This window comes from Xiphias gladius, chromosome 6 (genome assembly GCF_016859285.1).
Source record: "Xiphias gladius isolate SHS-SW01 ecotype Sanya breed wild chromosome 6, ASM1685928v1, whole genome shotgun sequence".
NCBI lineage: Eukaryota > Metazoa > Chordata > Actinopteri > Istiophoriformes > Xiphiidae > Xiphias > Xiphias gladius.
The window spans coordinates 17,242,514-17,256,136 of NC_053405.1; the positions used below are offsets into that span (position 1 = coordinate 17,242,514).

At 41.0% G+C, this 13,623-nt stretch overlaps 1 protein-coding gene across 1 annotated transcript in view; it reads right to left on the reverse strand.

The window, feature by feature from the left end:
- elavl4 (ELAV like neuron-specific RNA binding protein 4) overlaps positions 1-10,895 on the reverse strand; it is a 72,650-nt gene extending 61,755 nt beyond the window's left edge. Inside the window, exons 1-2 of the mRNA XM_040129424.1 lie at positions 10,848-10,895; positions 10,034-10,174 (exon numbers count right to left, since the gene is read on the reverse strand). Coding sequence (XP_039985358.1) covers positions 10,034-10,174; positions 10,848-10,895 — 189 coding nt within the window. The remainder of the gene's footprint in view (positions 1-10,033; positions 10,175-10,847) is intronic.
- Positions 10,896-13,623: the final 2,728 nt, after the last annotated feature.

A 13,623-nucleotide genomic window follows, 5' to 3' on the forward strand; every position in this document is an offset into this window, starting at 1 on the left:
GTTTGAATATGCAGTGTGCAGACAGTGATAATTGTGGGTGCTCTTGGTTTGAGTCTTGTTAACTGTCAGACACAGTGTTTCAACACCTGTCTTATGTTTCACTCTGCATAATAAGACTTCTATTTAAAGGAGGAGAAGTGAAGATGCCAGCAGAGGTGTTACCTAAAAGTGCTGGAAGAAAATACCTTGATTATTAACGAGAAAAGGAAAACTTTGCAGCGAATCTGATCTTCGCATTTGCTAGTCAGGTTTAGAGCAAATTATGCAACCAAGAGACACAAGAGAGAAGATGCAATCTGAAACAGATTTTTCCCTGCTACAGTTTATGGCAAACGCCCTGTAATTGACAATGAAAGCAATAGTCTAACAAAGCTATGGAGAAGAATACATTACTTTTAGGGCCCAGTTGCTTTCAGTGTAAAATATCGCAGTAGTCTATGTAGTAAAACATCCTAATACATTTAATAGACCAGAACGCCCTCCTCAGTATGCTGCGGCTTACTTAGGCTCTTTTTGATTTGCCCTTGAAGGATAGATTTAGTTGCTCTATTGAAGTTCTGGCAGTAGCAGCATCTTGCTGCGCTACTCAGACTGATGATCGCCTCTTTCCTGGCAGGTGTCCACCCTCTGCCGGTAACAATCAACAAATGAGAACCACAGCCTTCAACTTGCCCGTCTCCCTGCCCAGCGACAAACGTGGCATCACTGAATCCCAGACAGCCGACACCTATTAACACAATGGGGCTGTATCCGGACAACAATGGACGGCTTGGACTCAGTTGACTTTTGTTTGCTTTCAGTGTTAAGACCGGGGGCTTTATTGTCATGAATCAATGGTGCAAACAGTGTGGATACAGATTTTTGGTAATTTCATCGTCAGAGTTGCACAGTGCACCTGCACTGCTGTTGTACGCTCAATAAAATCAACTCTTTTCTTTTCTTCAAAAGCAGGGCGCTCTGTGCCATGGTGCTTTGACAATTTAGTAATGCAGGTAAGCAGTTGGGAGTGGTTCTGCCACAAAAGCTGATCCTAAGAGAAAACTGGTGTCCTTAAGCAGTAGAAGAAGAATCACAGCAGCGGCAACTGATGCAAACTGCTGAGAGTAAATGATGTCAAATTATCTTGGGAGGCCAGTCAAGTTCACACCCAGACACTGAAATGCTTAATGGGTGAAGATGACAAAGCCTGTGTGCAAAAAAAAAAATATTCCCAATTTACCAGTGTAAAGACCTATGAAAGTACAGCCACAGAAGGCATTTAGAGAGCACAAAGCATAGAAAACAATGATAAAAATCTCCAACTTGCTATTAGAAACACAGATATCAAGTATACCTCTCTTATTTTTACTTAAAACCCCATCCTGACAATGAAAACATGCCCTCTGGATTTGTAATAAAATTTCTGTCTGCACAGTTTTTTTGGTTATGGGTAAATACTCAATGCTAATTATCTAAAGCCCCAAATCCTGAAGCTACGCAAGAAAATCTAATAATTTGCTCATTATTTCAAATCCATGGAAATTCATTTATACATTTTTGAGAAACCCTGCTGAGAAATTAACTTAAAGGGGTGAAAACACATTGAGATGAGGACTGAAAATGCAACATTAATTACTGAGTTATAGCTCAATGCTTTGCCGTCATTGTTCCAGATGTTGATTGTGAGCAAATAAAAAGCTGACATTTTGCTTTGGAAATTTTTTTCACTTGGAAAAACTAACAACTAAATCCTACATGAACCTGCCATTCTACAAATGTGTGAACTCATGGTACCCAGAGATGGAAAGTGGATCCCTTGAATGGCATGTTACTTAGATATACACTATATTAGAGACAAGTATTTTGATAGAATTTAACAAATCTAGTTGAAGCTTTCCTCCTACATCCTCTTTCCTCCGTGTCAGTGGGCATGATACACCATCAGCTTAACCCCTGCCTGTGTCACTCTGCCTGGTAGAAACTCCTCAGATCAGAAATGAATTCTTCATGCTGATCCCGGAACAAGGCTGTGCTGCATTTGTCACAGCCACTTTCTTCCACTTTAACTCAAAGCTGTTTGGTATGGCTGGAGCTTTGAACACTGCAGAGATGTGACAGGGGGCTGTTTGAAAGCTCAGGCTGAACGCTCTGTCTCTATCTGTGGAATAGGGAGTGAATGCTTGTTCAGTCTCCGTGTACACTCTGGAGAAACAAACTCCAATTTGTAGATTTAATTCAAAATAATACTTAGACAACCTCTTTATTCGTGTTTTGATTAATTAGGGATTTGTCAAGGGAAAACACGAAACACACTAGAAAACACATTAAGTTTACACATTAAAATTGAGAAATTTAAGGTGTAAACCAGAACACATTGGCTTATTTCACACTTTTCTATCAAGCAAACATGTTGATTTTTTATTATTATTTTTTCAGTGGAAGAGATAATGTTGGGTCTTCGAGGCTGTAGTGTAACACAAATGAGAGAAGGTTTGTGGAGGTGCCCAGAGAGGCTTAGCTATGCATTGGCTGTTGAGTCTGGCATGTATTCTGGCACTAAGAGTGTATTCTCAACAGGACTCTGGTGGATTAGTGTCCATTTGGACAACAGAGTGGTCCGCTGCATGGGGTGACTTTCAACTTCAGCGGGCCAGCAGCTCACACACTGATCATGAAGTTTAGTCTGGCTGTTAACCATCATCGATGTATAGTAAATGTTATGGCATCTATTTATTAGATTTGGAGTTTCTTGAGTTTCGAAGATGCTTATGATGACTAGGATATCAAACAGTTTTTTACTTGCTATTGTTCTCCTGTCTTCTAGTCTAAGCCGGATGTGTGAAATGAAGCAGTCATGCTGTAGTGTGGTGGGTCACTTGATCATGGGGTATAGCAGTAAGCTTTGGGGCTGGGGGAGCAGCAGCCCGTTTTGCGTTTGATCCCGGTCGGGGTACATCCATGCTCACAGGGCGACTGCTGTGGTCCATCTGGTAGAGGCTTTAATCACAACTCCCCCCGCTTACAAACACACACACACACATACACACCCACACACACACACACACACACACACACACTAACATGTGCTACAATAAAAGCACAAAGAGCGTCCACTCAAGGTTCTTTTGACTGCCGCTCACAGTCAGACCTTTTTATTTCCATTATTTATTTTTGCTATTTCTGTAGTTATGTATCTCCCTGTAGGAATGAGTCCTGATTTCTTCTTTCGCAGAATCTCCCAGTCAGACCTCAGGTGGAAAAATGTGAGTTGCTATATCACCACCTGGCATCTGTAATGACGTTTAAAACCTCATCAAAAATCTCCCACTATCAGAGCTGCATAAATGGCTGCACTATAGCTTTTGATAAGGAATAACCTTTTAGAAATGAGACGCATCCAGAGTCCTTCACAGGGCTGGCCTACAGCATTGTGGACCAAATCATGCCCACGCTGCACAAATCCAGCTCTCCAAATGTCACTTCATGCTTAACCGCCCTTTCTCATGCTTGAAGAAAAGCAAGTGGGCAATGCACAACAAGAAAGCTCCACCGGGTTTCAGTGTAAATGCCTACATGCTTAGAGACATGTTTCAGTTGTTTTGTGTTGCTGAAACATTTAGCTGATCTAACAGTAAAAAGAGTCTTTAGTAGAAAACAAACACTCTAGTAATTGTTTTCAACTACGAAAATACGAAGATATTGTGTAAGGCATCAGTCATGTTATGAGTGAATGTATGCTATATAATTTTACATTAAATGAAGGCATATTCACAACATGTCATTAGAATATTAAGGTATAGTAATAAAATAAAATAATGTATTCTTGTAAATTAGCTCAAAAAACAGTCTAGTCACTGATGTTTTGGCTCAAGACAGACTCCATGGTAAAACTGAACACTGCTGTTAGAGTACATCTATTATTAATGGGAGTGAGGGGTTAGCAGATAATGATGATGCTGCTGTTGTTGCATCTATGAGTTGTGTAGAGGAACCACTTAGTGCTGGCCTCCCCTTGGACAAAAATACCTGTAGTATTTTCATCATCTTACAATATCTTATCTTGATTTAGCTTCCCTTTCGTGAACAGCTGTTCTACTAAAGCTAATCAAGTAGAGGGAAAATCGCACATTTAAAACTACTTTCTGAACACAGTATACACAGGCCCCAAACACCAGACGCCTCCCAGTGTAACCAGTGGCCAGCTACTGTAACTTCAGTGGTCACTCCTCAGCACATGCACAAGTCAGCCATACATCTTTTATTCATGGTGACAGCAGATACTTTGCCTCATCCCGGGCAATTAGTGAATCAATAAAAACGCATTGGCTTTGGAAATATCAGTTCTGAGAGGAGGAAAAAATATTGTCGTTCATCAACATGCCAGGATCCCAGACGCAGACAATCACTCAAGTATCGGCAGCGTTTGTCAGCTCAGCATCAACAGGCGCTGAGCTGTCAACAATAAGGCATATTTTCTCACATCACTGCTCTTAAAATGACTGCCAGATATTGTTTGGTCAAGAATCATCGATTACAAAATGGGAGTCTGTTCCAGAGAATATCTCAAGTTGGTGTCTACAAGGGCATAAGCTATAAATTTAATTTTTGAAAAAAGGTGATTTAGTGTTTTTTCCGTCACCAGATTTTGTTTGCATTATGAATTTGTTACTATTGGGAAGGAGATGACTAAACTGAAGCCATCTGAGTGAGATTATCACTGACGCAGACAGGTCAGTAAAGGGCTTGCACTGGCTAATACATCTTTTGTCAAGGTTTATAAGGCTGACATATCTACAGTGCATATTGATATCACTGTCAGTTTTATAATTAATTCAGTAAATCTGCGTGATCCAATACATACACCTCAGTGCTCTTTAAAGCTCTTTATGCTGACCTGAAATGACATTAGATTTAGTCAAAAACCTGTGAATTTCACTTCACTGTCAAATAGCAGGTGAGGCATTTTTTTCTATTTTCCATAATAATTTTTAATTTTTGTTTGCAAATAACAAAATATGAAAAAAGACACCAGATTTGAAAACACAATGATACTTTCTCTCCAGTCTTGTTTGTTCATTATTCTCTCTCTATTTATCCTTTTAAGCTGAGTGAAATAACTGCAACTGGATGTGAAAACATTGTCCAAGATAGGCAACAAATTTGTCCCTGAAATTAAATGCAGCACTGGGATTTTTTTTTTTTTTTTTTGAATTAAAGAAGAAAAATGATCAGCAGGAAGTGAGATTATTTTGTTTATTCAACCTACTGAGCAGCACAAATGTAGACACTGACTCGAGGCAAACCCCTAGTAGGATTCAAAAGCCCAACACGAATATATAATCCAGTACTACATAAACTGTGATAATTGTGTGTGCCCGCATGCTTTTGCGTTATGGGTGAGGTTTACCCGATTGTGTTTTCGAGTTTTCCATTTTTGTATTACCTCAAGGGCCCTGTCTGTATTTTTTTAGCACAGCAAATCTATTATTATTTTGTACAGACTGTATATAATTGGAGCTAGTGACAGAAATCTGCATTTTAAAATTTTTTTTAACAGATTAAATTGAAATCTTCATGCCTGTTTTATCGCTTTGTTTACAAACATTGTAATCATCAGAAAAACCTGAATAGCATATATTTAGTTATGTTAATCCGTGTATTAAAAGTCAGTCTGGGAATAATAGCAGGCTCATATCATCTGCTTTGGCGTTTTGGTGGTGGGGGGACCGTTTTGTTTACAGTTAGATTATGGGAAGTGCTCTTTGTCCACCTCTATAATAATTATTTAGTGTTTGATTGTTGAAGTGACATGATCAGTGTGTTATTGCTATTTTGTCATGAATGTCAAGACACATTCAGGAGTGCACTGACTCTATCTAGAACACCTGAGCCTTGCCTTGTGCAATTATATACGTGAAATTATAGGTCATTACTTCCAGGTCAAAGTACCTGAACACAGAAAGGTCACCTTTGGCAGGGCGTGGGCGCTCGTGTTGATACAGCTGGGAGATCTGGGGATATTCTGTTGTTTGTGGATCACATCCGCATTTCCACCCTTTTTTATGTCTCGTCTACAAAGTTGAGGGGTATGAAAAATAGGTAATGATCAAAAACGTGGTAATGTGCAATGAAATACACACTAAAAGGCACCCTGCGCACAGGCTAAATTGCAGGGTTGGATGTGCACAAAAAAAAAAGACTCAGAGAGACAGAGACAGAAAGGGAAGGGAAAAAGAGAGAGAGCTCACTTAGCTTTACAGTGTGCGTGTGTGTGTCTGTGCATGAGCCTGCAGACACCTGCTCCATTCTGCAGTGATGGCTCCCTGCGGGACACAGGCTCAGCTGCTGATCACTATGCCCTCCCTGCAGCACTGGTGGCTAGTGCGCACGCACGCACGTACGCACGCAGGCACGCAGGCACGCACGCACACACACACACACACACACACACACACACACACACACACACACACACACAGCTCTTTCCACAAATCTGAACCCTTCAGGCCCCCCTTGCAGTGTCTCTCAGCCTCTCTTTGTTCCCCATAACTGACACACCACATGTGCTAATATCAAGTGCAAACATGACATGATGTACACACCCGCACAAAGGCTGCACAGTCTGGGTTCATATGGTGTTGCATGTACTGTGAATGTATGTGGTCATACCCTGCTCCAGTTTGATATATGCTATAGCGTTGATATGGCTGAATAGCATGTCTTTTTTCTACTACCCTATAGCTAAGAAAACTTCACTGAACAGAACACTACATCAAACCTCCATATTATGTGATGCTGTAATTGCACCTAAAAAGAATAAACACTTTACACTGCAAATAAACACTTTTGAATCTCTAAGATAGTTTTTTTTTTTTCCTTTAAGGCAGATCATTTAATGGTTAATTTTATTAAAATATAATTCAGCAACCACATTTATTTTTGTCAGTGCTATACTAATCAACCACCATTGAACTTGTGGCATGATTCTTATTGTCAGCGCTGTATTTAGCACATATCTCCATCTCTGTTTCCCTCTCTACGAGTACCTTTTCCCTTTGTGGCGTTGTTCAGTCTGCTGCAGCTGTTTGTGCCTGACTGACAACAGGGTTGTGGAGCATAAATGAACTAATTTCCTGGATATAGAGAGTACTGCAATCAAGGAAAGGGGAAATGCAGTGAGCGGCAGATGGAAGAAGCTAATCATTCTTATGAAATAGAGATGACCTCTAACTATCTCCTGGCTGCTAACACACAAGGAGCTACACATGTTTGCCAGCTACTATAACATGTACCCCCTCTTTCCTTCTTGCTTCTTTGCCTGTTTGTTGTTGTGGTTATGATGAACCTCTTCAGGCAGGTCTGAAAAGCATCTCTTCTTTTTAAAATGTTGAAACAGAAAAGATCGGAGTTGTCAAACAAAGCCTAGTGTCACATAGAGAACGGCAGCTGCCTGCAGTGGGTAATCAGTCGAGCTTTCTACAAATTAACAACATTCAGCTCTGAAGCACGGCGCACTGCAGGTTTTTAGATATGGGCTTTTTAAAATTAGATCTCAGTGACTTAAATACAGAATAATTTATGATTCAGTTTTTGCTCACGTGTTCTTTTAATTTTATCAGCTTTGTCTAATTTGGTGATTTGGCAGAGATCACCTGGTCATCCTAATGCTGTAAACTGATACTGCGGATACTCATTTTGAACACAGGAATATCAGTTTAAATTCCATTAATTGCATGCTGAATCTCTTCTCTGTGTACTTCCATTCTGATGGGTTCAGAATTTAATTCTTTGAATGCTCTTTTAAATGTCGTCCTACAGCTTGAAACAAAAAACCGCACAACTGAGAAAATGTGTACACACAAACAGACACAAAGACACACACAAATGCTCTAAACAAAGTGGACACACAGTGTAGCCAGGGGAAGTAATGGTAAACTTTGCTGCAGACGAATAGTGTGTTGGAGGACGAAACCATTTAGATGTTTATTCATTTATCAAAGCACTCATTTAATGCAGTGGTGCATTAAATGGAAATGCACTGTAGTGACTTATTTTTGAATGGTAATTCAGTGATTAATAGATAAAATAACTGAATGTTTTATGAAACAATTCATTTCCCCCGTTTTCGGTATACGCTACAATGTTTCGCCACTGCGATAGAATTGTATTTCTTTTTGATAGCAACGACATAAAAAATGTGATGCTGCTTTTGAAGCTTTACACACCAAAGCCACCATAATCTTCCAGCACATTTATCTAATGTATGCAAATGATCTTGCTGTGCTTAATGAAGGCACCATTAATCACTATAACGATGGTCTTTTTTAACCAGGGTAATCATGCGCGCACACACACACAGACACACACACACATACACAAGCACATTTTCAAACCCATACACATGCATACACGCTCACTTGCCCACACACACACAGGAACACGCCTCATCACCAGCAACATATTGATGACAGATGTGCAAACTCACAAAAATAAACCATTACCAGCCATTTTACCACTAAAGTAACTACGTATGTCGAGGACCTCATAGTTTTGAAATAATTTTGTCTGTACTTTATCTTCCTTACTTCATTTATACTCTGTGTTGTAAATTTAACGTAATGTGCAACTAGTCTTCTGATCATCATCTTTCACCCTGGAATTGACTAATAACATGCCAATAAGATGCATCAAAATATGTTAACATGTCAATCATATTTATATAATAAATTCAGCTAATTAGTTCCACTGGTTTCAACAAATAATTTGTGGTCCAGCAGCTTTATGCAAACAGCAGATAACACTGTTGTGAGTCTAAATGGGCAGTGGGAAACACAGTAACTTTGTGTGCTGTATAATAACAACAAAACACTGGACAGATGTCTTTGAAGTGGTGTAAGAATTCAAAGGAAAAAAAAACAACTGAAAAACATTTCTGAAGCCCAACTCCTCATGGAGTTCCATGGACATATTTCAACGCTTATCCTCTCCGTGCATTTGCATACAGTTGACGGAAACCCCTGGGTACAGTCAGCACCATGACAGTGGGTTATGAAGGCTTCTGGGAGGCTCTGGGGTGTGGATCAGGGCCAGTTTGAAGGGGGGCCGAACCGATGAAGAGCCCACAGCGGATTAGACACCCACAGCTTCATGTCGCTTTAATGCGGCGAGTCAGGGATTTTCTTACAACGCTTTTGCCTAAACGCTCAGGGTTTTCTCATGCCCCTTTTTCTCTCTCATACCCTTCCCCTTGAAGTGATCTTTTCTATGTAAATAGCAAAGTAATGTTGATTCCAGTGCAAAATATCCCATCTATCTAGAGCATTCCTGGGCACCGTTCCTGCTTCCTTTCCTAATGTGACTTGTCAGATGTTGATTGGAATTGAATTGGATTGATAGTCATGATCAAACGTCATTTGAAATCTATCATCTTACACAACTCTACATCTCCTAAGGATGTTGAAAAAATAATCTTTCCTTTTAAATGTTTTTATATAAAATTTCAACATATTACATTTGTGGGTATGCTGCTAAACCCTGTTAACTAATTTACTATGAAAGTTAATTGATTATCAAGGGGCAAATACAAATATTAAATGCAAATCTTGCAAACGCTCACAGAATTCAGAAAATACAACATACATAAAATATATTACGCATACACTCATACATGCATGCATACACACACACACACACACACACATACACACACACACATGCAAACAAACACACACACACACACACACACCTCAGATTCCCTTGATAACAGTCTGACTGGCAGAGGCTAAAGACAGAGTAGGCGTCCATAATTGAACAAATATAACAATGTAAATATTTACTAATACTATCCATTGGGAATACAGGCAAAATCCCACAATTGATTTGCTCTCTGTCTGCTCTTTTGCTCTTTTCCTCGCATAGAAAACACTCACATAACACACAGATTCACACTTGTACTTACTACCACTCTGCTTTTTTTCCTGTTTCTTTTCTTTGTATTACGCTTGCCTGTGTTCATTAAAAAGATGGAGATATATTTGTCTGTCTATCCTCTTACCAGGGGTGACCTGTAGCCCATCTGGGCTGGCGATGACAGGAGATCCCTGGGAAATAGCGGCGAGTGCGTCTCGGGGACGGAGCCCACGCCACTGGCTGCTAGTCCCGAGAGCTGCCCGTACCTCGCCATCATCTTGAGATGCTGCTCACAGAACACACACACTCATACACAGGCACAGGAGGAGAGGGGAGGAGAGAGTGAGAGAGAGAGAGAGAGAGAGAGAGAGAGAGACGGGTTTGAAAAAAGGGAAGGAGATAACAGCAGGTAGGAAGGACGGTGAGAATGGTAAAGGACAGAAGAGGGAGTGGGGGGGGAAACAAAGAAGAAAGAGGAGGTAGAGGGGGATTACAGAACACTTTGCTCTCACACAAATGCATGTGTGAACATACACACATACACTCGCACTTACAGACATACTGTATGTGCACATGAAGGCACACAAACAATTTTAGCCCCAGGTGGGCAATTTCACAAGCAAGCCTATGTTTGATGGGTTTGATAGCTACCTTGGTTTTGTTACAATAGGGGGATATAAAGTCATAAGAGATACTAGCTCTCCATTTATTATTACAAGCAAAGGATGAGTGTGAGAAGCGAAGCAGTCCCTTTTTCTTCAGACTGATCATCGTACCAGTGAAATATAAAAAAACAGCAGCTGATATCATTCATCCCCTTTGCCCTCTGGCTATGAGCATACAGAAGTGTACAGACACACACACACACACAGACATACGATAACACACATGACAGAATGGTTGGCAGCAGACATACACAGGTGAGGTGTGGAAAAAGAAGCAAATCCAAATTTCTTTACCTCATTGCTCAACAAAGCGGCGTTGAGTGTTCGGCTTATTTCGAACATTTTCAGATTCGGTGCTTTTTTTAGTTCTGTCCTTTTATTTTGAGATTGTCTTCAGTTCTTTGCTCCCCTTTTTCTTGTCTACGGTTGGGAGTCAGTCCCGGGAACAGAAAAAAGAAAGAAAGAAAAAATGAAATCAATTGAAAAAAGAGGGGGATAAAAAAATCCTTTTTAATTTTCTGATTTTGGAGTTGTGATTTTTCAGTCCTCTATTTTTCTCTCTCTCCCCTGTCTCTTGATGCACCTCGGCTGGCTGTGGCTGTGGTGGTGGCGTTTGTGCCCAGGGTCTCCGCACACGTCTAAGGAGTCAATATGCTGTTTTTTTTTTTTTTTTTTTAAATCTCCCAAGAGTCAGCACATTAAAACAGGCAGTCAGGCAGTCGGTGGGTCGGTGGGTCGAGCTGGCGGGCTGGCTGGCTCCCTTATCTGTCCCCCACACACTGGCTCACACAATACACTCCGATCCTCACACTGCTCGCTAGCAGATTAGCCTGTCCCAAAACATAGCACTTAGTTTAAACTCCCCTCCCTTTTGCTCTCTCTCTCTGTCGCTCTCTCTCTATCACTCCCTCTGGCTCTCTCTTTTGCTCTCCCTCCCTCTCTCGCTCTATCTTTCTCTGCATCACTCTCCCTCTCTCTCCCCCCATTGCTCACGCATTGATGCAGCTACAGTTCACTGTGCTACCACAAGGTGGGAAGACTGTTCTAGCAACAGCGACACCACCGCCGCCACATCCCTTCCTCCCGGTGCCACTCCTATCTTTTAGATTTTCTTCTCCTGTCCTCTTTTCATCTGTGTCCATAAGACACAGGTATAGATGGTGAAGGAGTATTTGCACTTACTTTATCGTAGCTCCCACTCCCTGACTAGATCAAGCATATGGCCTCGGTTAAATTAATTGGTTAGGGGTGTGGGGGCTAATATTATTTGGTTCTGTTATCTAATTATGGCTTTCACAAAAACAGGATGTGGATTCAAGTGTGGAAAAGGACTATCAAAGACTTTTGGGGAAGGAAACCACTCAGCACTTCCTTGGAAGTGTTTTGGTGACACGTACAAGTTAAATAAAGGAATGTAATAAAACCTGTACACTATCGAGAGACCTCAAGACAGTGGTAATGAAGGGTACCTCTCAGTAATAACTACCAGAGGAAAAAAGCGAGGGTTGGGCTGATGTGAGCATCAAGGTCAGGAGGTTGTCCTTTTCCTCAGCAGGGTGTGGCACAGAGATGACGAAGCAGCTAGTCACAGGAATGGCAGGAGATCCCAGCTATGAAACAAACAACCAAGAAAAAAAAAAAAAAAATTAGGGAGACGTGAGCCAAGAAATACGATTCACTACATTCTTGGATTCAGTCAATAACACCCGAGACATTTGACAATGATTCATAGTGTACTGTATCTGCATCGAGTGAAATGTAAAAAAAAAAAAAAAAAATCAAATCCATATGTTTATGAAATTTAAGGTTAATAACAGAAGACAAAATATTTTATGAAAGTTATGTTGTTAGATTGATTGGGACCATCATCATCTTCACTAATGCTAATCTTCGTGGTGTCTTATTTGCGGCTCCATTAGCAAGGCAAAGGATTTATTCCTAGTGCTTTGAATGTGCTTTTTGCTGTCTCGGATCAGAGCAGGGAGAGCGGCCATTTAATAGCAGCCTATTGACACTGGACCATCTGTTTAGGTGGACACTGTCCAGCACAGTGCAGAGAGGGAGGGAGAGAGACAGGGACAGAGAGACAGAGGAAGTGACAGATAAAGAGAGAAGACTGGGTGATGATGAATCAGTGAGAGAGGGGGTAACAGTAAGGTACAAAGCAGAGGAAGTGTTAGCAAACAGTTTGTTTTAACGGACGTTTATGCCAGACAGGGAGGGGAAAAGATATTTAGAGACACCAAGGATGCGGCACATAATATTGTTTTAATATTGTTTAGCACATTTTCTGTTTTTACATTTTCATCAGTAACAGTGAAGGTATCATCACAACATCGCTTTGTTATGGCACTGCTGTACTGTCATGGCTTCAATTCCATTTAATTTTTTTTCCTTTCAGAAAAGGACTGCTAGCCACATCCCTGTTCTGTAAAGCCCACAGTCTCTGGGGATGGCGGGTCCGGCAGAGCCCTGGGGGGACCTGTCAGTTGCATCATCCAGAGTGAGGGCTGATTCCTCAGTCAGCTGCCTCTCAAGCCTTCCTCTCTGACCCAGCCACACTCCCCTGAGCCCCCTGATTGCTGTCACCATAGTGATTCTCTGTGTACTGCCGGCTGGTCTCTGCAACCCCCCCAAAACCTCCCAACCTGCCTCTCACAAACCACCCGTTTCCAACTGCCTGCCACTTGTGCCCTGTGTTTTGATTTTTGCATGACTTCCTTCTTCACAGATGATGGACTTAATGCTTGGAAGTTCTTAGCTGACCAAAGTAAAAAGGGTTTCCCTGTACTTGCTAGAGTAAAAATACAAAAACATAGATTTGCACACACACACACACACACACACACACACACACACACACACACACACACACACACACACACACACACACACACACACACACACACACACACACACACACACACACACACACACACACACGTACACACTTCTAGCTTCAGGCTTGAAACATAAACAAGAAATTCTTTGTGTCAGTTTTTCTTTCTCTCAGTTGTGGTACTAAGCTACATGCACTGACTTATTTGATCATTTTACAGTTTAGAAGAAA